General features: G+C 43.7%; 1 protein-coding gene across 16 annotated transcripts in view; it reads left to right on the forward strand.

The window, feature by feature from the left end:
* Window positions 1–22586, forward strand: part of macf1a (microtubule actin crosslinking factor 1a) — a 108743-nt gene that overhangs the window by 81796 nt on the left and 4361 nt on the right. For 5 of the 16 annotated variants that reach the window (XM_042213172.1, XM_042213181.1, XM_042213184.1 and 2 more), the window contains 35 exons: window positions 1270–1354; window positions 1936–2162; window positions 3084–3290; window positions 3380–3607; window positions 3726–3944; window positions 4034–4237; window positions 5077–5085; window positions 5925–6150; window positions 7238–7464; window positions 7598–7720; window positions 7861–7962; window positions 8099–8200; window positions 8355–8528; window positions 8676–8831; window positions 8954–9151; window positions 9424–9552; window positions 10306–10488; window positions 10575–10730; window positions 10857–11063; window positions 11238–11357; window positions 11456–11625; window positions 11741–11900; window positions 11988–12182; window positions 12289–12561; window positions 12649–12837; window positions 12986–13097; window positions 13227–13390; window positions 13613–13775; window positions 13866–14020; window positions 14110–14184; window positions 16198–16215; window positions 16958–17075; window positions 18787–18849; window positions 19363–19395; window positions 21349–21566. In XM_042213172.1, coding sequence (XP_042069106.1) covers window positions 1270–1354; window positions 1936–2162; window positions 3084–3290; window positions 3380–3607; window positions 3726–3944; window positions 4034–4237; window positions 5077–5085; window positions 5925–6150; window positions 7238–7464; window positions 7598–7720; window positions 7861–7962; window positions 8099–8200; window positions 8355–8528; window positions 8676–8831; window positions 8954–9151; window positions 9424–9552; window positions 10306–10488; window positions 10575–10730; window positions 10857–11063; window positions 11238–11357; window positions 11456–11625; window positions 11741–11900; window positions 11988–12182; window positions 12289–12561; window positions 12649–12837; window positions 12986–13097; window positions 13227–13390; window positions 13613–13775; window positions 13866–14020; window positions 14110–14184; window positions 16198–16215; window positions 16958–17075; window positions 18787–18849; window positions 19363–19395; window positions 21349–21566 — 5388 coding nt within the window. Of the gene's footprint in view, window positions 1–17; window positions 217–1269; window positions 1355–1935; window positions 2163–3083; window positions 3291–3379; window positions 3608–3725; window positions 3945–4033; window positions 4238–5076; window positions 5086–5924; window positions 6151–7237; window positions 7465–7597; window positions 7721–7860; window positions 7963–8098; window positions 8201–8354; window positions 8529–8675; window positions 8832–8953; window positions 9152–9423; window positions 9553–10305; window positions 10489–10574; window positions 10731–10856; window positions 11064–11237; window positions 11358–11455; window positions 11626–11740; window positions 11901–11987; window positions 12183–12288; window positions 12562–12648; window positions 12838–12985; window positions 13098–13226; window positions 13391–13612; window positions 13776–13865; window positions 14021–14109; window positions 14185–16197; window positions 16216–16957; window positions 17076–18786; window positions 18850–19362; window positions 19396–21348; window positions 21567–22586 lie in introns of all 16 variants that reach the window. The other 11 variants (XM_042213175.1, XM_042213185.1, XM_042213179.1 and 8 more) reach the window with 8 other exon arrangements.

Below are 22586 nucleotides of genomic sequence, written 5' to 3' on the forward strand. Positions count from 1 at the left end.
CGTGTGGGATCGGTGAGGTCTGGTCACTCAGAGCTTGCTGATTGGTGCTCCAGGCGGGCGGGCCTGCTGGAGCAGGCACTGGCCAACGCTCAGCTGTTTGGGGAGGACGAGGTAGAGGTGCTGAACTGGCTGGCGGAGGTGGCTCAGAGACTGGCTCAGGTCTCTGTACAGAGCTATCGGCCCCAGGTGCTGGCCGAGCAGCACAAACACACTCTGGTACGACTTGATGAACACACGCTGAGTGTCACTAGAAGCGCTTCATCTCCTCAAAACTCAAGAACTTAGTAACTCTGTCTCTGAGAGAGCTGCACAAATATAAGATCCCTTCAGTAAGATAACAGTTTGTGTCATGGGCGTTAAACACTTTCAGTTACACATTTTCCAAAATCACAACAATTTATACTATAAAAAAATATGAATATTAAAAGTGGACCTATTATGTTTATGCTTCCAGCTCCACATGTTTATTATTGGACTCTGCCAGAGTAGCTTTGTGTAATTGACAGTTTAAAATAATCTTTATTTATCCCGTACTGAGCCCTGGTGTAGCCCCTCAGTTCATCCGCTATAAAAGACCTCATATCCACTCCTCTCCCTTTAAGCCACGTTGCATCTTACTCGCTGCCCCTCACAAACAAAAGGTTTCAAGCAGGCGGGTCGGGTGAATAGTAGTGTTCACATGTGACGATGTTAAGGACAGTCTCACTCTGACTGTCTGAAATGGAGCGTTTAGAGCTTAAGTGGGTCAGACCAGTGCAGCTGCCCTTCTATCAGTGTCAAAACATTTAATTAAACATTTAATTATTTTAATTTCATTTCATGTTTATCCATTATTTACCTACTTTGGTGTAGTGTCAATGAGGAAAAGCTGCAAAACCTATGAAAATAAAGTAAAAAGTTTAAAATTGATTAACTACTTCATGTTTTCCAGTTTTTGAGCCGATTCTGGCCCCTGAGCCTTATGTTTGACACCCCTGGTTTAGAGTTTGAAGGACTACATTGACCTCTTAGGTCATTTATAATATGAGCGTCCATCACTGTAACAGTACATATATGACAGATCCTAACCATAATAGGTCTCCTTTAAGGACCGAGAAGCCTGAACCAGAGCTAAACCCATTTAAATCAAGTGTAATAAACATTATAAACAGAGTTTCAGTGAGTATAATAAAACTTGGATGCTGTTTTATTTCTTACATTTTTCCAGTAAGTCTTTGGCTGCAAAAATAAAACAGTTAGTGTTCATTTTCACTCCTTTTATTCCCTCAGGCTCTGAATGAAGAGATCTTGAGCAGGAAGAAAACCGTGGACCAGGCCATCAAGAATGGACAAGCTCTACTCAAACAGACCACAGGTGATCGCTCACGTCTTTGTGAATCTTCTCAGGAGTTTCTTCCTTTTTCGGCTTGTACTTAAAAGTGTTGGTCTGGTGTCGGGTTGTGCATTAAATCTGCCAAAGGATAAAGAAACTCTTAAATCAGTGTTTTTGGATGCAGAAAGTCCAGGCTTGGGGAGAGACTCGCATCCAAACCACATATTTTTTGATCAGCAGTGAACCAGACTGTAACATCTGGTTTTTGTTTATCTTGGTATATCTTGATATTAGCCATGCTGACTGCTTCCCCCTTTAGTGTGTTGATTTTTGGTCTACCCATGACTGCATTTTGTGTTTTTATTGTCATATTTAGGCCGTTAGACAAATGTTGTGGCCATAAAAGGAGCGCCAAGCTGTCAAACTGAGGATCCTGTGAGATTTTACAGAATATATCGATATTTTTTTTTCAGATTGAACAAGTTTGTGTGTCTCACTAAAGATTCTGCAGAGATAATATGCTCGGCTGGAATGAAGGAGATCATATTTTTATACACTCTGCACATGGTTTGTTGACGTATCCTGGTTGAACCCAGTTACCTGACCTCTGCGTCGTCCCGCAGGTGAGGAGGTCCTCCTGATCCAGGAGAAGCTCGACGGCATCAAGTCTCGCTACGCCGAGATGACGGCCGGCAGCAGTAAAGCCCTCCGTACCCTGGAGCAGGCCCTGCAGCTGTCCACGCGATTCGCCAGCGCCCACGACGACCTCAACCAGTGGCTGGACGGTGTGGAGACGGAGCTTAACACTGTTGAGCCCGACGCCTCACCCGCCTACCAGGAGAGACAAAAGGTGGGAGGAGTCGGGTGTAGTTACGATTCTTATTCTTTTAAAAACAGACTTTCAGATTTAAACGGCAGCATTTTTCTTTTTTGTTAATTGTGTTTTTATGGATGTTGTAAACTGTTTCCATTTAGCCAAAATAACACAAAAATAATCGTGTGCAAACATGAAGACCGCAGAAGGGATTAAAGGCAGCTTAACTGGATTTCTTAAGTTAAATATTTAGACACGATGATCTAATGTTTGTGCTCCAGTTTTTCACACGAGAATCACAGGTTCCTCGTGTATTTGTTCCTCTGCCAATAAGCGAGTGGGTCAAAAATTTGTGTTTGGAGTATCGCTGTAACACTGCATGCATCAGTTGCAGGCATTCTTATGTGCACACTGATTTTCAGTTTCTCCAGAATCTGCTTTAAAACAGGCTACGATGAAGCATCGTCATCTTTTTTTACTACACGATCAGCTTTTGCGCTTTTTAGTAACCAGTGCGCTGCTCAGTCAACCACATTTTACAGCTTTTAAAGATCATTTTTTAACATTTTCATAATAAAGAAATTGTACAAAATGTCTGAAAAGCTCATTTAACTCCCGTCTATAATGACATTTTCAGCCTTTCCAATCTCAACCTACCCACAGCTGAGTTACCATAGAAACATTGATTTCTGGGAGCTCCATAACAGTTTGTAAAAGCTATTGAAAGGATTATTGCCATTTAATTTGTTCCAGTTTTTTCACTCTTCGGTGACATTTTCGGTGTTCTCATTTTGACTCAAGCAGCAGAAAAAAACAGATGATACACTCGATGCCATTTAGACAAGTTTATTTCAGCTTTACGTTGATGCATGTGGTCATATTAAAGAATTGAAATAGGAAATATTTCTGCTTTTTGGCAGATTGTGCTCTATGAAACTAAAAGTTTCACTGTTGCAGGAGTTGAAGAAAGTGTCAGCAGAGAAGCGTCTGGTGTTGGATACAGTGAACGAGGTGGGCAGCGCTCTGCTGGATTTAGTGCCTTGGCGAGCCCGGGAAGGCCTGGACCGCCTCGTCGCAGACGCCAACCAGCGCTACCGACAGTCTGATGAAACCATCACTCAGCGGGTTCAACTGGTACAAGCTGCCATCCAGAGGTCGCAGCAGGTACTGCAAGTAGTTTAATAAGTCTAAATTTTCATTCTATTTTTTACTTTGATTGGTTAAAATGGCTGAACGCTAACTCCTCCCTTCAGTATGAAGAGGCCGTGGATGCAGAGCTGGCCTGGGTTGGGGAGACGGAGCGCAAACTGGCATCTCTGGGGCCGCTGAGTCTGGAGCCTGACGTGACCGTGGCCCAACTGCAAGTGCAGAGGGCGTTCAACATTGACATCATCCGACACAAAGACACAGTAGATCAGCTCCTCAGCACCAGAGACGACATCTTAGAAGCATGCAGTGATGCTCAGAAGGATGCACTCATGGTAAGATGCTCTCAGACACAGTTCTGGGCGTACTGAGTGAACGGGAAGGAAAGTGAGAACCTTCAAGAAGTGCAACAGAAATAATCTCTTATATCTGAATCGTCATCCTCTTCCTCAGCTCAAGACGGGCTCTTTGAGCGCTCGTTATGATGCAGTGAGTCAGAGCCACAGCGAGCGGTTCTCAGCTCTGGAGCAGGCCCAGGTTCTTGTGGCTCGGTTCTGGGAAACCTACGAGGAACTGGAGCCGTGGCTGGGTGAAACTGAGACCCTCATCGCCCAGCTTCCACCACCAGCTATTGACACAGATGCTCTCCGGCTGCAGCAGGACCAGATGAGAGTAAGCGAAGACCTTGAATATCATAACCTGGCTGTGCTTTTCTGATTAAAATAAATGCTCACTATCCGTGTTTTTAATTTCCTCTCCAGCTGCTCAGGGAGTCCATAGCAGAACACAAGCCACACATCGACAAGCTGCTGAAAATCGGACCTCAGCTGGCCAAGCTCAGCCTGCAGGAGGGTGCGAGTGTGACGCAGCGCTACGCAGATGCCGAGAAACGGTACCAGGCCATCAAAGAGGAGGTCAAAGGTCGTGCTACAGTACTAGATGAGGCGGTGTCCCAGTCTGCACAGGTATGGAGGATAAACTAAATGTTTGGACATTTTTGCCTCAGCTGCAGACCTGGGTCTAATAATTTTAGTAAACTGTGCCAAATTTGTGTAGCTACACCAGTGTGGCCGTCAGCTCAGATAAAAGAAGTGCTTTTGAGCCCAGGTCTGTTTAGAGCTTTAATGCAGTGTCTGCAGCCCACAACTAAATGAGTACGTCTGACATGATAACAGCATGAGATGTATGCAAGTGTGTTTTTGTGTCTAATGCCTGCTCTACACTAGATGATACACGATTTGATGGAGATACATTTACTTACACGTGCAGTTAAAGCTACATTTTATTTTAGTCGTTTTCAGATTTCTTTGAATTTTCTTTTGTTGTTTAGCCAAAGTAGCCTCATGTAACTGTGTTTCATCATACGTTCATAGCAAAACATAATTTTTTTGTGCCATATTTCATCTTCTTATCAAGTAATCTTCTTTACAGACATTTAACTTTTTCTTTGCATTTGATTTCACGAGACATCACTGAATCACGGGTGTTGCTGCCCTCGATGTATCAGTTTGTACCGTTTGCATGACTCTGATTTAACTCATTGCATTGTTTCTCCACCCTCTTCAAACCAATCCACATGTGGCTCCCCTCTCTCCCTCCACCCGCACTGTCCACCACTTTCTTCTCATCCCTCACTCCAAACAACACCTCCTCGTCTCTCCCTCTTTAATCCTTAACCTTATGTTCACCTCTCATCCTTGCAACCCCCATCCCTTCCTCCATCCCTTGTTCATTGTGGATGTGCTGTGCGTGTTGCCCCTCACCACCATTTTCTCCACGGTCACTGCTCACTGCAATCACCCAGCTGGTAGAGGTAAGACCCCTGACTGACATGAAACCGACACTCAGGGTGTGTTTGGGCCACATGATTGGATCAAATAACAAAAAATGAATCGATACTAAAGCAATAAAACTTTCACAAATCAAGTGCTAATCATTGGGCTTTCTTTTTATTTCACATTTGCAGGATGAAAGCTGTTATCGATTTTTTTAAAATAAATGATTAAAGTTCGGTATTGAAAGTAATCGTTTATTCACTGGAAAATTAACTTGAATTGATTTGTGTCAGCTACAGTTTTATTGATTGAAACATTCATAAGAATCATGTTGTTTCTCACCCTGAGTGACCAAAACATTGAATCAGATCGGTCCCTTTGGTTTATGATTGCAAGCTTGAATAAAGCGTCTACACCAGGCTTGATTCAAGTCCTAGAGGTCCTTCTGTATCACGTAGCGCTCTCCTCGTGGTTAGATGAGATTTGTTTTGTCATAATCAAGCAGTTTGATTTCCCTCTAGAAAGATTATCCTCTTAGGAATTGAACCACGAGTTCTTTCTTCTGTAACACGTCTGCTACATTTATAGTTCCCTTTTGTGTGGTAGGTTTGAGTCCCGCGTTGTCATAGTTACATAACCTGGCTGGCTTGTTGAAAGTGAAGAAGCGATATTTTATTAAATTTTCTCTTGAAATCTGAAATTAAATTACAATAAAAATTATAATTAAAAAAAAGTTTGTGCGGTCTGCCACAGATGGCTGCCCACCTACGCGATATCTCAGTATTTTCCCGCTTTCAACATGTCGCCCAGCTATCGAACTCTATCAAATTCTCTCCTCCGTCAAAACGTCCTCTTACACGTCTCCTTCTGCCCTCAGTTTCACGACAAGATGGACCCGCTGTTGGAGACTCTGGAGGGGGCGGTGCAGCGGCTTCGGCAGCCTCCCCCCGTGGCTGCAGAGGTGGAGAAGATCAGGGAGCAGCTGGCAGAGCACCGAGCCCAGGGACTGGAGCTGGACAAACTGCTGCCAAGCTTCTCCGCCCTCTGCGCCCGCGGCGAGGAGCTCATCAGCCGAGCGGCTCATGACGACCCTGCTGCTCAGGGTGAGTGACTCGAGGGTGAAGCTGTCTGTCAGTGACAGCTTCACAATGTGTAGACATAAAAGAAGCAGGCAGGTCACAAAGTTGTATTTGTCGCATATTGTGCATCCAGCGATGAGGGGCTGGATTAACTGATCTCATGACATCTTGTTTATGGAGGACTAAAACTGCCGAAATCATAAATAAACGATCAATTCACACACAAATTATATTTTTTTATAGATAGATAGATATAGATATATGATATGAATTGAATTGAATAAATAAAAAGTTTTTTATAGAGAGAGGGAGAGAGAGAGAGATCTGTATATGATTTGAATTGAATAAATAAAAAGACTGAAATGTAATTTAATTAATTCAGAAAAAATGATCAGTTTGACATTTTAGAAATCAACAAATGCCTATATTTTAATTCAATTATAATTGCATTATTAAGGATTTAATGTCATATTAATGATTATACTGAATTAGTCATTTAGTTTTAATTTGGCAGTGTCAGTCCTCCGTATGACTGGCTACAAACTGAACAGTGCAGCTCTGAAACCTTTTACTGGAAATGGAAAATTCAGGCTCTGACTGGAACAAAACATTTCCCTGTCTAAGAGTACAGGGCATCAAAATTCGGAGTGGTTCAGAATAAAGAGGCTTCTGTAACCTTTGTAAAAACCATTACAATCTTATTGTGGGCTCCAGTCCAGTAAGTTCACTAGCTGAAGAGAGTGGGTCTCTAATTGTCACCAGGTCAGTTCGCAAATCTTAAAAAGAAAAGGAAAAGAGGAGAACCAGCAGTAAGTTCTGCTCAGCACATTGTGAGACAGAACACACACATCTTTGTTGTGTTGGCCTTTCTGCTTTGATGCCCTGCAGCCCTCCTCAACATGAAAGGCCTCACTGTGCACTGGTAGTGGGAGTGAATAGACCAAACATACCAGTGCAGTACATGAGATGTCAGGATCCAAACTAATATGACATATGAAACTGATACCAGACTGGATTGTGTGACCTAAGAAGTGTTTCCCAGTCTGACCAGCAGCGTTTTTGTATGAACCTCTTTAAAATGTCACTCCCCTCTTTTCCTGTTTTCATGCAGCTGTCCGTTCCCGCCTCCTCCGCCTGCGCTCTCTATGGGATGAGATCCGGCAGCGTGCTGAAGAGCGAGAGGGGAAACTCAATGATGTCTTGGACCTGGCTGGGAAATTCTGGGCCGACGTGGCGGCGCTACTGAGCACGCTCCGAGACTCCCAAGATATCGTGAAAGACCTGGAGGATCCCGGAGTGGACCCATCGCTCATCAAACAACAGATTGAGGCTGCTGAGGTATGGAGGAGGCAGAAACATGCTTTGTGAAGACAAAAGAGTTCATCAACAGCTGAAATGTTTGTTTTTGTCTTTGTCCTCCACATTTTTATGCTAAACGAGTCATTATGATGTCCCTCTGTGCATGTGCTAGGCCATCAAGGCGGAGACGGATGGCCTGAGGGAAGAGCTGGAGTTTGTCAGGACCCTCGGAGCTGACCTCATCTTCGCTTGTGGAGAAACTGAGAAGCCTGAAGTCAAGAAGACCATAGATGAGGTTAGAAATCACAATTTCCTCTGAGATTAATAAAGTATATCTGATTCTTAAACCAGGATCACGTTGTTGTGAAAAAGTGACCTTGTGATTTCCTTCTGAAACGTTTTACTAAACGGCGACTCTTTTTATCGCTCTCTCAGATGAATGCTGCTTGGGAGGGACTGAACCGAACATGGAGAGAGAGGATGGAGAGACTGGAGGAAGCCATGACTGCCTCAGTTCAGTATCAGGATGCACTGCAGGTTTGTGCCCTTTCTTGATAAAGCTGTATAGCAGTGCTACCATATAAAGTTCAGTTGTTTTTGTACCAGTTTAACTGTGGCGATCAGGACGTTCCCGTTGATTACTGTTGGAATAATTTCTGTGTAATTTTTCCAGTCCATGTTTGACTATCTGGACAACGCAGTGATCAAGCTGTGTGAAATGTCAACTGTGGGAACTGACCTGGGAACTGTCAAACAACAGATTGAGGAGCTTAAGGTTGGAATGATAGTTGGATTTTTCACTAGTTGTGTATAAAATCTAGATATCTTACAAACACTCTTTAAAGTCAGATGTATATCAGTGCCTAACAACAAGCTGTTCTCTGTCTTATTTCGCACCTCGCTCATTGCGCCTCCACTGACCTGAGCAGCAGTACAAGGTGGAGGTTTACCAGCAGCAGATTGACATGGAGAAGCTGAGCCACCAGGGGGAGCTGCTGTTAAAGAAAGTGTCAGACCAGACCGACAGAGACATGATCCAGGAGCCGTTGACCGAACTCCGACACCTGTGGGAAAACCTGGGGGATAAAATCACCCAACGACAGGTGATGAAAGCACATCTTAACATTTAAAATCTGAAATTTGTTCTTCGTCTCAGCTCTTCTGTTTCTCCCGAGGCAGCCGGTGATATTGTTCTTTTTGTTGGTATCCTGTAGAATTGCGTGTATTTGACTGTCTTTCTTCTACCACAGCACAAACTGGAGGCTGCCCTGCTGGCTCTGGGTCAGTTCCAGCATGCCTTGTCCGAGCTGCAGGCCTGGCTGACCCACACACACACCACTCTGGACACACAGCGACCCGTCAGCTCTGACCCCAAGGCCATCGAAATTGAGCTGGCTAAACACCATGTATGTCCTATTATTACCTGCAGGAAGTGTATCTCTGTAATCAGTTTTAACTTTCTGAAGAGCACTTATGCGTATATTTTTCCATCCCAGCATTCAAATCTTTCTTCCTCTTTCCTTCCCAGGTTTTACGCAATGATGTGCTGTCCCATCATGCTACAGTGGACACTGTGAACAACGCTGCCGCTGAGCTGCTGGAGTCCTCTCCTGGCGATGAGGCGGGCAACCTGAGGGATCAGCTCGATCAGCTCAACCAGAGCTGGGGGAGTCTACTGCTCAAAACCCAGGAGCGACAAAAACTGCTGGAGGCCGCCCTGCAGCAGGTACTGCAAAGAAGCAGAAAATTAGATCTGTGCTTGGTTTAGTTAGATTTAACTTGGCTGGTAATTAACAAAATATATATTTCATAGTGATTGTTTAGATTGTTTTTGAGCTAGATGTAGATCTTATATCATCTGAATGGTCGTGAAGTGTTGATTGTGATGCTCTGTCATTAATTTCATCATAATAGGTCTATTTGATTGTTTCATGACATGATTTTCAGTTTAGGTTCAACTTGTTCATGCTTGTTGGTGTCTCACTGGTGTCTTTGTAGGCTGAAGGTTTCCATGGGGAGTTGGAGGAGTTCCTCCAGTGGCTGAGGAGGACCGAGAGCCAGCTGTCTGCCGCCAAGCCAACAGGCGGTCTCCCTGAAACCGCCAGGGAGCAGTTACAGCAACACATGGTAACGTTACACCTTCATACTCACATCATCAGGGACAATACACAGGCACACGTCACAGCCCACAGTGGTTAGACACATTGGTGTTATAACTCTGAAAAACTGAAAAAAATACTTTATAGAATAAAAAATAAATAAACATTGAAGTACAGACTGGGATGTCTATGTGACGTGTTATCATGCTATCATGCTCAGATATTGAGATTGGGCCATAACATCCACGTCACTGTAATAAAAACCAAAGTGAAACTAGCTGAATTCGATCTGCCGCGTGACTGAATTGTTAGAATTTATCAACGTTGCCAATTTACACCGTTTACACTCTCTTGCATGTTTCTGAAGTGTTTTACGTCCCACATGTTGGAGTATTTTTGGTGCCTCTGTGAACAAAATAATTAACTGCTAAAAACATTCATGTGTAGAGGAAGCAGTTTAGGGTTTGTGTGACATTATGCACGTGTGCATTAGTTGTTGTTACTGCAGCTGAGGAATGCTTTCCTGTCGCAGGTCGCAAACGAATGTTGCAAAAAAGTCTTCTGCACATATCTAATTCAGTGTTAGGACAGGATTCTGTAACAGTGCCAGAGTGCTTTGACTCCAAATTTTGTGCAGCTGCAGAGTATCGACTTACAAACGCACTCTTCATTTCACACAGAGAGACACTTGGCATATGGAGGCTATAAAAGTTTAATAGCTTGTATTGTTCTACAAGCTGACCTTTTCATCATCTTCTGTTTGTGCTCTCGCTGTCTGCAGGAGCTCCAAGCCCAGGTGACTCAACGTGCAGAGCAGTACAATCGCCTGCTGGATCAGGGAGAGTCCATGCTGCTGGCTCGTGGAGGAGAAGAAGCAGGACCTGGTACCACCCAGACCCAGCAGAACCTGGCCATGCTGCAGAACAAGTGGGGCAGCCTCAACACCAAGATGGACGACCGCAGGGTAAATCTTTACGAATAAGCCTCTCTTTGTTTTGCTCATGTGTTCTGCAGCTCTTTCGTTAACTCTGAACTCTCGAAACTTTCCAGGCAAAACTGGACGAGGCCGTTTCTTTGGCCACGGGTTTTCAGACTTCTCTGCAGGACACCATCAACTGGCTGACCCAGGCTGAGCAGACCCTGAACATGGCCCAGCCCCCCAGCCTCATACTGGACACCGTCCTCTTCCAGATTGATGAGCACAAGGTAGCAACAATAAAAATACTTATGTTTTATGTCGCTTACTTTTCAGATCCTGTTTGTTTCTTGATATTGTCATGAACATGCTGTTTGCGTTGCGTGTAACTCTTTCCACCCTTTGTGTCTGTCCAGGTCTTTGTCAATGAGGTGAACACCCACAGAGAGCAGGTCCTGGCTCTGGAGAAGGCCGGCTCTCAACTTCGCTTTGCCAGCCTGAAGCAGGACGTGGTTCTGATCAAGAACCTGCTGCTCAGCGTCCAGGCCCGCTGGGACAAGCTGGTCCAGAGGTCACTGGACCGAGGCCGACACCTGGATGAGGCCCGCAAAAGAGCCAAACAGGTAGAAACAGGCTCTTTAAAGATGGTTTTGTTGCGGCTACATGAAGACTATTTAAACTTTTGTGTCAGTATGAGGATTGTTTCAGCGCTGTGGTTTTCTCTCTTATATTGACTTTGACTAAAACTTCAGAAAAAAGTGCATTAAAACAAGTTTTCATCAAATTGTTTTCTTTAGTTCCACGAGGCCTGGAGGAAGCTGACAGACTGGTTAGAAGAAGCCGAGAAAAGGCTGGACTCAGAGCTGGAGATCTCCAACGAGCCGGATAAGATCAAAGTACAGCTGACAAAGCACAAGGTACAAGAAGAAAAATGCATCATCAAATATTCAGTTTTCTGTACTGCTCCATTTCCTGCTACAGTCTTTTCTCTCCCATCATTTTTCCGCCTCTCCAGGAGTTTCAGAAAGCACTGGGATCAAAACAGCCCGTCTACGACACCACGGTGAGGTCGGGGAAGGCCATGAGGGACAAAGCTCAGCTGCCTGCAGACACGCAGAAGCTGGATAACCTTTTGGGAGAAGTTCGTGACAAATGGGACACCGTCTGCGGCAAGAGCGTGGAGAGGTAACGAGAAGATGAACACTGAAACTGGTGTGCTCGGCTTCACCAGACAGGTTTGCATTACTGTGAAAAATAAAATCTGTTGAGTAATAGCCGTCATCTTCTTTTCTCCATCAAGACAACACAAGCTGGAGGAGGCTCTGCTGTTCTCTGGTCAGTTTGCTGAAGCTCTTCAGGCTTTGGTGGACTGGCTGTACCGAGTGGAGCCTCAGCTAGCAGAAGACCAGCCCGTCCACGGGGACCTGGATTTGGTGTCCAACCTCATGGACTCGCATAAGGTGTGTATATTAGAACAAACAGAACTATACTGCTATGTGAACATGTGTGCTATGTTCACTCATGACTGGTAACTTTCCCACTTACAGGCTTTCCAAAAAGAACTGGGGAAGAGAACCAGCAGCGTTCAGGCTCTGAAGCGTTCGGCCCGTGACCTGATGGAGACCGGCCGCGATGACACAGCGTGGGTCAAAGTTCAGCTTCAGGAGCTCAGCAACCGCTGGGACACAGTCTGTGCCCTATCAGTCACCAAGCAGACGCGCCTGCAGCAGGCGCTCAAACAGGTCAGAAAGGCGGCTGCACAGCTGCTTTCACTGTCAAACTTTTCTCCACATTTTTCCGTAATCAGACAATCGCAGATCCATAAAAAAAGCTCTGTGTGCCTGTCAGGCGGAGGACTTTCGCACAGCGGTGCAGCTGCTCCTGGAGTGGCTCTCAGAGGCGGAGCAGACGCTTCGTTTCCGCGGCGTCCTCCCCGAAGAGGCAGAGACTCTGCAGGCGCTGCTCCACACACACCGGGACTTCATGGGCACAGTGGAGGAGAAGAGGACTGACGTGAACAAGGCTGCTGGCATGGGAGAGGGCATCCTGACCGTGTGTCACCCCGACTCCATCACCACCATCAAACACTGGATCACTATCATCAGGGCACGCTTCGAGGAGGTGACGAAGAAATGAATCAATATTTGTCACAAGTATTGCTTTGTTGTTGAGATTTCTGACTAATTAATAACCGTTTTCAATCTGCAGGTGCTGACTTGGGCTAAACAGCACGAGCAGCGGCTGGAAACGGCTCTGACCGAAGTGCTCAACAATGCCAACCTGCTGGAGGAGCTCCTGTCATGGCTACAGTGGGCTGAGACCACACTGGTCCAAAGAGACACTGAACCACTGCCTCAGGACATCCCACAACTCAAAAACCTCATCACAGAGCATCAGGTGAGTCCTTCAGTAGCCTCAGTGACTCATCAGTTGTTTGTCTTTTTACTAAACTCGCAGACGTAGTATTTTAATGTATTACACTCTAAGACCGACTATGTTTGGACACACATTTGAGTTACTGTCTGTTGCTGTTTGCTGTACTCAGATGTTTATGGAGGAGATGACGAGGAAGCAGCCGGATGTCGACAAAGTGACAAAAACCTACAAAAGAAAGCCAGCCGAGCCTCCCAGCAGCCTGGCGGAGAGGAGAGGCGCTCGTAAGTCTCCTGTGTTTACCTCTCAGCGAACAAATATTATCATCTCCCACGTCTGTTTCACACTGACGCTAGTGAATGTGGGCGAAAGGTGCAGGTGCCGTTTCGTTTAGCTTTACCTGTTCTCTGCAGGAAAACACCAGCAGCAGCAGCAGCAGCAGCAGCAGCAGGCGGCCATGCAGGTTTCTGGGGGAAACCCACGACTCAACCAGCTGTGTGCCAGGTGGCAGCAGGTGTGGCTGCTAGCTCTCGACCGGCAGCGCAAACTCAACGATGCTCTGGACAGGCTGGAGGAGGTACATTAAATTTGGTCAAGCAAAGCTACCCACACTCACTAAACATTAAACTTTATGTATTTTTTTTATTATTGTTGTTAATTAATTTTATTTGAAAAGGGACCGTGCAGAGCATTAACATAAATATTGCCATTAAATGCTTTGTAGCAGAGTTAGCTTAAGCTAATTTGCATCTGTTGTGTACTTTGAATCCTAATTAATGCCACTGTTGTCCATTTTCAGCTCAAGGAGTTTGCCAACTTTGACTTTGACGTGTGGAGGAAGAAGTACATGCGCTGGATGAACCACAAGAAGTCCCGCGTCATGGATTTCTTCAGACGCATCGACAAAGACCAGGATGGCAAGATCACACGGCAGGAGTTCATCGACGGCATCTTGGCCTCGAGTACGAAGCTGCAGTGGTTTTGTTTTGTGTTTATATTGTTGTTTTGTTTTATATTTCAAAGACGGTAAATATCATATCTAATATCCTCAGAATTTCCAACCAGTAAGCTGGAGATGACGGCCGTGGCAGACATCTTTGACAGGGATGGAGACGGTTACATAGACTACTACGAGTTTGTTGCTGCTCTGCACCCCAACAAGGATGCCTACAGGCCGACCACTGACGCCGACAAGATCGAGGATGAGGTAAGAGGGAGCTTAGAAAAACGTCTCGCTATAAATTTAGCTCAAAACATGTCAGTTATTGACGTCTTGTCTGGTCTGTGGTTGTGCAGGTGACGCGGCAGGTAGCCCAGTGTAAATGTGCCAAGAGGTTCCAGGTGGAGCAGATAGGCGAGAACAAATACCGGGTAAGTTCAGCTTTATTTATCGATCTACTGTTACAGATAAAATAAAGATTCAAAAAATAACTTTTGGAAAAAATATATTTTTAACAGGAATTGTTTTAAAAAACTGGGTCAAAGGGGATTTACTTTGATTGTGTAGCAGTATGCGACCTTTTGAGGTGCATATGAGGTCGAAGTAGTATAAACAAACACTCAGGTTCAAATTTACACCTAACACTAGAATCAGTGTGACAGCACCCAAAATCAATGTTTATTATTTTAAGTAATGTGAAACGAACGAGAAGGAAGTAGAAATCTAAGCATGACTGCTAAGATTTACCCGTGAATCCCATTTGACCCGGTTCTGATTGGTTCATTATTCATTACTGACTGTGACTGCACTTCATTAACTTCTCAACTTAACTTCACAGCATTTCACGCACGTGTGTCCATCTCACATCATGATAATCATGGTGTATTTAAGTGTTTACGCTGTCGCTGTCATAATATGTCATAACATCGATAGAACATGTTTATAACAACTGCGGGATGGCTGTCTTTTTCATCACAAAGCATTAATAATCCTGTAAATGCGACAGCACAGATACACACAGCAGGGTGGGAATTAGGAGCTGTAACTGAATTACTGTTGGACTGTAAAACCTGGTTCTCTGCAGGAAAAATGTGGAGTGAATCCAAAACTAGTAAACAGAGTTTTTTATGATGTCGTTCTAAATTTTATGTCACCGAAATACATTTTTGTTTAATTGTTGGGGATATTTAAATTATGGGTTGTGAGGAGTAAAGTTTATTCAGTGTCTGAGAACCGCTGATATGGACCCGGAGCCAAAGTGTTCTCCTGTATTTGTTTTTATGAACGCCATAAAGATGAAAGACTTTAAAGACTGTGCTGTGGGAGATCATTAGCTGTATTGTAATCATTTACCCTTTTGGAGGTAACAGCCAGTATTTTGGTACACCCAAGCATGCATGAATATTTTTTTATAAACCTTTACATGCATAGATCACCAGTAACCTGGTTAAAATCTGCCTTCTTATGTGGAAGATGTGTTTTCTTGGCATAAACACAGTGAAACCTTATTGAACCAAAAGCAAAAATACCTGTAAGAACTCAGTTTAAACAATAATTTCTTCTAGTTTCAGAAACTATGCTTGCTTGGCGTGAAACTAAAATAAAATCAAAATAGAGGAGTAGATGTGAACCTAACTGTACGGGTCACCAAAAAACTGGACCAACATGAACAGATTAAGTGAAAAATGACTGAATATATTTAATTTTAATCCAAAATCTAACTGCAGAGGAGGTGCCTTGTTACTGCACCTTTTAGGAAAATTCTCCGGACGTTGGTGTAGGGGTTAGCACTGGTTATTGATGAATTTAAATTGGCTGTAGTTATGAGGTAGATGAGGCGCTCTATGGTTAAATGTGGCTTGCAATATAAGCTGCTTGGTCAGTAAGACTAGAAAGTCATATAAATGTGAGTGCACTTGCATCATCTGTAGACTGAACTTCACACAACGTGGCAGACAGCAGCAGTCTGTGTGTGTCTGTGCAGCATTATACAGCAGACCTCAGCTCTGACCGTTTTCAGCAGCATTTCCTGGATCGGCCATCACTACCACTGCTACAGTTTGTGTCCACTCCATCATTACCCAGTGGGTAATGACATCCAGCGTCAGACTGCAGGACGCTGGGGATACTAATCGTCACAGTGTTTGTCTCTCTGCTCCTCTGTGTGTGTCTGGCTTCTCTTTTCTTCTCTGTCTTTGACTCCATCTCCTGTCTCGACTTCATCGTCACCCATTTTCACATCGCTGACGTAACTGCCGCACACGGCTTCTTTTTGCTTTCACCACTAATTGTGAGCCCAAGTTTGAGTTTTCCGAAAACACTGCACACAGATAAATGGTGTCCTTTCATACATCACAGATTCAAGTTGTCGGTATTTGTTGTTTCATTCTCTCTTTCTCTTCCCTTTGTCTTCCTCTGCTCCGTGTCTTCTGGATTTATTGTAGTTCTTCCTCGGAAACCAGGTAAAGTGACGTCCGCTGCTGCGAGTGGACGTGTGAAAGCTGCTTCCCCGTTCTCCACTGAAGGAGTGCACCGCTTCCTGTTTCCGTATACTTGAAGAAAATACCGTTATGATACAGTAAATCTGTATTTATTTAATTTTACGTTTTCAAGGAAGAAGCACTCCTTTGTGGCTTTGCAACGTGTAAGCGGGTTTCGCCGTCCGCTCGTGTTTCTGCTGTGATTTGTTTGGTGTTGAGAGTGACAAATTGCACAATGCGAAGCTGGCGACAGTGACATGGCTGAAGGGGTAATTAGTGGTTCGGTGATATATAGTGTGCTTGGGACTGAAGCTGGGAAACAAATCAAGCTGCTTGGAGAGAGATCCAGAAAATTCCTTCTGTGCTGGTATCGCTTGGAGGTCTGCTTCGCTGGGCGGTTTGAAAAACAATAACATGTTAGAAAACTTCAAAGACTGAATATAAATACATGACTGATTTATATTGTGTGTGACGATGCGTGGATATGAGTGGCTGGGTGAACTGGGCTGAGATCTGTAACTTCTGTCAGTGCATGGTTTTTCTGTCAGTGCATGGAGTAGAAACGATGCTCAGATTTGGTACTTGGGCTTCTTGGTGTGATGGTTGTAAATCTTTAGAAACCAAATAGTTGTTTTTACTCATTAATTTTTTTTCCCCTGATTCCCTCTTCTGTTCCCACTCTTTTTGGCCCTTCTTCCCTCCGTTTTTATGTCACCTGCCCCAGTTTGGAGACTCTCAGCAGCTGCGTTTGGTGAGGATTTTGCGCAGCACAGTGATGGTGAGAGTCGGAGGAGGTTGGATGGCTCTAGACGAGTTTCTGGTCAAGAACGATCCATGCAGAGGTGAGCAAAGTGGGCACACAAACAGATCAGCCTCCTCTCAAATATACACACACACACGAGCCTGACCGATACTGGATTATGTTGGGGCTTTTTTTAGGCATATCAGCACAATTTCAATTTGACACATGCATTTTTGATTGGAAAAAAGTAAAAAATAAATAATAAAAAGTAAATAATTGGCAGTGAAAAATAATTATATTGATTAGTGTATACACTGGAAATAATTCTGCCATATAGTAATTCTACATTTTCACCTCATTTAAACTTAAATTAGAACTGCTTTGTTTTCAGCATACATCTTATTCTTAGCTTTTATAATCAGAATTTGTTTTGGCAAACTTTTAAATTTATATGATTAACTTTCAGTTAGCACTCTACTAAACAACTTTTCATTATGTGTAGTGACGATTTTCAACATTTTATTTTTAGCTAAAACTTTTAATACACTAGCTATACTTTAGCTTTGTGGCTAAGAATTTTAACTGCAAATCGTGCTTTTAGCTAATAATTTTTAGAACTTTTTATTCCTGATTTTATTTAGAAACGTGTCAGTTATGATTAATACAATTTTTGATTCTTATATATTTTAAGCTAACTCAAACCATTAACTATAACTTTCAAGTTAGTAATTATTAACTTTTTAGCTTTAGCTAGCATTAGCATTAGTAAACTGTTAGCTCGTACGTTAAGCTGATATTTTCCAGCTTCTCATTCCTACTTAAATCTTTTTGTAACTGTTTATCGCTTAACAGTTAACTCCTAACCACATGTGTTAATTAGTTTTTTAATTTAATTCTTTTTCAAATGTTTATCTGTTATGTTTAAGCAACAGTTTAAACTTCCATTATGATTAGCTAACATTTTCCAACTTTATATTGATACTTTTATCTCTTTTAGTCATTTGTCTGTCAAGTTTAGTTGACAATTTATTTTATCTCATGATTCTAACTGCTTTTATATATTTTTTATATATATTTTTTTCATTTTTTAAAAACTTTTTTTTATTATTACTAAGTATCAGTTCTTTTTAGTTTAGCTTTAGTTGTAGGCTTTATGTCTGAAAAGGATCTTTAAAAAAGCCTCATCATTAAAACTTGAAGCCATTTATGGGGACTAAGATGCTTTTTTTAAATGAATGGGGCACCATCTTGAGAAAAAAATATCCAGTGGTATATATCGGTCAGGCACAAGCACTTAAGACACCATCACACCAAAGCAAACAAACCCTCAAAGATGTTTCTCAACATGTTTACAACGCCGAACACAAGCGGCTGAACGCAAACGGAGACAAAACACGAAATAAAGGACAAAACACACAAACCGACTCAAGTTTCTTTAGTTTTTCTGTCAGCAGGTGATGCAGTGAAGCGCACCGTCTCATTTTTCTATCCAGTGTTTTCTTCCAGTGACGTCGGTGTAATTGTTGTGCTCCTCGGAGTGGTGTTTCTCTCTCTCTGTGTCTCCACCTCTCTTCCCCAATCTGTCATTTCCCTCCGAGCCCATCCTCTGTCGATCCCAAAGGACTCCATCTTCATCATCATCTTATCTCGTCACATGTTTTATTTCTGTATACACACACGTCCTCTCCTCGGCCTCTCTCTGTTCATTCTTTCTTAAATAAAATACGTAGTGTTGCATGGTGCATGATCCTCAGTTTCTCTTTATTCCCTTTCTTTTTTTTCCCCTCTCTCCCTTTTTTCTCTTTTCTCAGTGCAACATCCAGGAATAAAGATTCTCCGCTCCGATTCGAGTAGCTCCATCTCATCTCGTATAGGTTGGATTTCTCCTCTCTCTCTCACGCTTTCTCTTAGCTGCCTGTATTTCCTCCGTCTGGTTTGGTTTTGATTGTTTTTTTGTGTTCCCCTGGGCTTCCACCTTTCTTTTTTTCTCTTCTTCTTCATTCTTTTTTTTTATCGTTCTCCCCTTTCTCTTCTTCTTCCTTGGTTTCGTGGTTTGGCCTTGTTGCTGTGCCTTGCTGACTGTGATCACCTGACTAACATTATGTCTCCCCACTGTTCCTCCCCTACTGTTGCTGCTGACTCCAGCCCTGAAACCCTGATCTGTTCCCTTTTTCCAACACCTTTCAGGGGTCTCCGACACTCGTCCGGACCCCAAGAGTTCAGCTGTGTGTGTGTTTGTGTGTGTTTAGGGCTCGTGTGTATCTAAAGCTGTTTTTTAACAGATTAGTTAAACAGTCTTAGGATTGTGTGTGTGTGTGTGAGAGAGAGACTTTCTTCATTCCACTTCCAGCATGCAGTTATTTCACGTTGTCTCTTGTGTCTCTTAGTGACAGTCACTCCTGGCTATTTCTGCTGCCGAGGTATCTACACTTCCTCTCTGTCTCTCACTCACCATCCATCCATCCATTCGTCTCCATCTTTAACCACAGCTGTCCTCTGTGTGTGTCTATATATGTGTGTGTACATGTGTGTGTGTGTGTGTGTGTGTGTGCTCTTTATAACCGTGGTCAGGTTTGTGCGTTGAAGGCATTCATGTCAGTCCCGTCTGTGTGGCACATGTTTGCGTCATGCTTCCCTCACTCACAGTAAAAAGCAGGATTTGGCCAACCCCCTGGTCTTTAGATGTAACTCGAGGTTTGCTGATTTTTACAAAGTAAATCCGTAAATAAGATATTATTGAGACAAGAAGAGAGCGTGTGTAAAACTAAATGAATAAACACAGAAAAAAAATACAGCGGTCACTATGAGTACTAAGTAAAGACAGAGCTGCTCTTTTGTCTGCTTCGTAGAGAAGAACGTAAAAACTCTTGATTTGTAGGAGAAAAATATTGGACTTAGACCTGGGCGTGGCCAGCCTGGGTTTCTAATAACGCTGGCTCCTTTAAATGTGATGGCTGGTTGGTAGGAGACACAATTACAGGGTGCACCTGGCTGGCTGGCTTTGAGGGGGACATAATTACAGGGTGCACCCGTTTAATTGACTGGCCTTGCTATTCAGTTGCTCGGGACGAGCTAGCTGCAGCCCTCCTCTCCTCCTTCTTCTTTTTAAGATTTTTTTCCACTCTTTTCTTTCACTCCATTTCTCCTCCACTCTGAATCTGTGTCTTCTCTCCCTCTCTCTTTCTTTCTGTATTTATTTGTTCTCTCTCTCTCCACTCTCTCTTTTTGTGGCTGGCTTCTCCAGGCTTGCTGTTGTCTGCTGGGGCTGCTGCACCACTTTTTGTCCAAGAATGCCGCTGAGTGTTTTTTGAAGACGGGAGAAACCCTGAATCTCTGGGTTCTCTCCTGCTAAGCATAAACCAGGCATGACCCCCACATGTATTTATACACAATCTGTGTGTATACAGCAGAGCTGAGATGCTCCTTTGCAGCAAGAAGTGAAAAACTACTTGAGATCTTGTTGACAAAACAGCATAAGAGCAGCTGCACTTTGCTTCCAGCGCGCTCAGACGATTTTAAGCAGATACGCAACGAAAGTGTGGCACTCAGTCACAGTTTGCAGATTATGAGAGCAGAGACACGTGCTGTTGCTTAAGGAGTTATTTAAGGAGGAGTCTTTCACTTTCATATGTGATCTATAGAATAGTCGATCAGCCTTATTTCTCTGTTTACAGCATCAGGAAGCAGCGAGTGGGCTGCTGTCAGTACCTGTAAAGTTTGCTCATACAGGTGTTACGAAGCATGCATGGAGGCCTGCTTCTTAGCCACACAATTAAACTACCTGTTTATTCAGTTTATTTTTTTGGCATAAACATTATATTTCCAACAATATTGATAGTTTCCCTTTATTTCATAAATGATGTATCAAACTGATTTGCAACGTGGCCCCCTGCTGGGTGAGAACAGTACTGCAGGTGGGCCTCAAGAAGTTATTTACAATAAAGGAAAATAAGTTTGAAATAACCACCAAGTTTTATAGTCTTTCTCTGAAGCAATGGCATTGTGTCTCCGAACTCGTGTCCACCAGTGTCGATGACTAGCTGACTTTCGTTGCGTATCGCAGTAATTAATTTGCTCCCACCTTTGCACTCAAACAAAACACGCCCCTCGCTCGCCTCCCACCTTAAAAATGACTCAACCGAAGTGCACTTAACAGTCCCTCAGTCCCCGAAACCCCACCCGACCAAACACCTGCTCTGCTCACGCGCACTCTCAAAGAAACACGCACCGACTCTGACGTCTGCAGCCAAGGAAGCACTGACTTTCTCCCTCACTCTGCTCGCTCCCTCTGCCGCCCCCTGCTGGAGGAAACCTCCGAGCCGACTCGAACCCAGACTCATTGTTCCCTTCCCTGTCCGTCTCTTTATGTCCAGCTCGAGGTCGCACCAACCTGGAGCTAAGGGAGAAGTTCATCCTTCCTGAAGGAGCGTCTCAGGGTCTGGCCGCCTTCCGGTCCCGGGGCCGTCGCTCCAAGCCGGGCTCTAGGAACGCCTCGCCCACCCGCTCCTCTTCCTCGGCCTCCCACAGCGGGGCTTCCCTCCCCTCTGCTCCCTCTGCCCCGGCCACCCCGACGGCCTCTGCATCATCCAGGGTAAGGTTTTTCCCTCGAGTCATTACACAGCATTAATGACAGAGCAGGGATATAAGCACTGAGTAATAAACATTTACAGTAAATTTTGAACTAATAGTGGTTTAAAAGTTGGTTTTGTACCACTAAGTAATATTCAAAATACTAGAAAATATGGTTAAACACACATCTGATACTATCATAGGAAATGAAACTTCTTATTACTTGATCAAGTTATCTACCCAAAACATTAAAAGCCTTGAATCCCACTGCACAGGCTGAAATGTGCTTGTTACTTAAAAGCAAACATTCTGCATGAAGTGTAGAAGTGCCCTCGACCTAAAGATATAAAAGATGGCCTTGGCAGTATGAAGTTAGTTTTCAGACGTAATAAACGTAGCGTTGATCTTACTGAGAAATCAGGGAACACTGTCAGACACGCCTTAAAGCATGCCCTACTTTAACCACCTGTTTTATTCTGGTTAGGGAATGTCAAGAAAAACAAAAGTAATTTTTGCTATATATTACTTAATAACTTTGGTGTAATATGAAAGGGGGAGCTCTTTGTCAGCAGGAAAGTCCAAAATTTATGCTTTTAAATTTTCCAGAGCTGGCTGGTCGGCCTTTCCAAGGAGTCTCCCCCTAGAGCAGGGGTGGGGAACTCCAGGCCTCAAGGGCTGTGTCCTCCAGGTTTTAAATATCCGCCTGTGTCAACTCACCTGAATCAAATGATTAGTTCATTATCGGCTCTGGAGAACTTCAAGACATGTTGAGGAGGTATTTTAAATCAGCTGTGTTCAAGCTGTGATCAAGGACGCATCTAAAACCTGCAGGACACTGGAGTTATTTACCCTTCCCTAGAGACATGGTTGCATGTTTTTACACCGCCAGAGCACCTCAGCCTCTTACAGTCTATATCTGGAAAAAATTAGAAATGCTCAGGTACCAGGATTTGAAAAAGGGGGAAAAAATGCAAAGACTTGTAAAAAAGGATGTTATCTTAAACTGGTGTAATATTCCTTTACTGGAAGATGGAAAACACGT

The sequence above is a fragment of the Haplochromis burtoni genome, unplaced genomic scaffold (assembly GCF_018398535.1).
Source record: "Haplochromis burtoni strain Fernald_Lab_line unplaced genomic scaffold, NCSU_Asbu1 Contig_425, whole genome shotgun sequence".
Lineage (NCBI taxonomy): Eukaryota > Metazoa > Chordata > Actinopteri > Cichliformes > Cichlidae > Haplochromis > Haplochromis burtoni.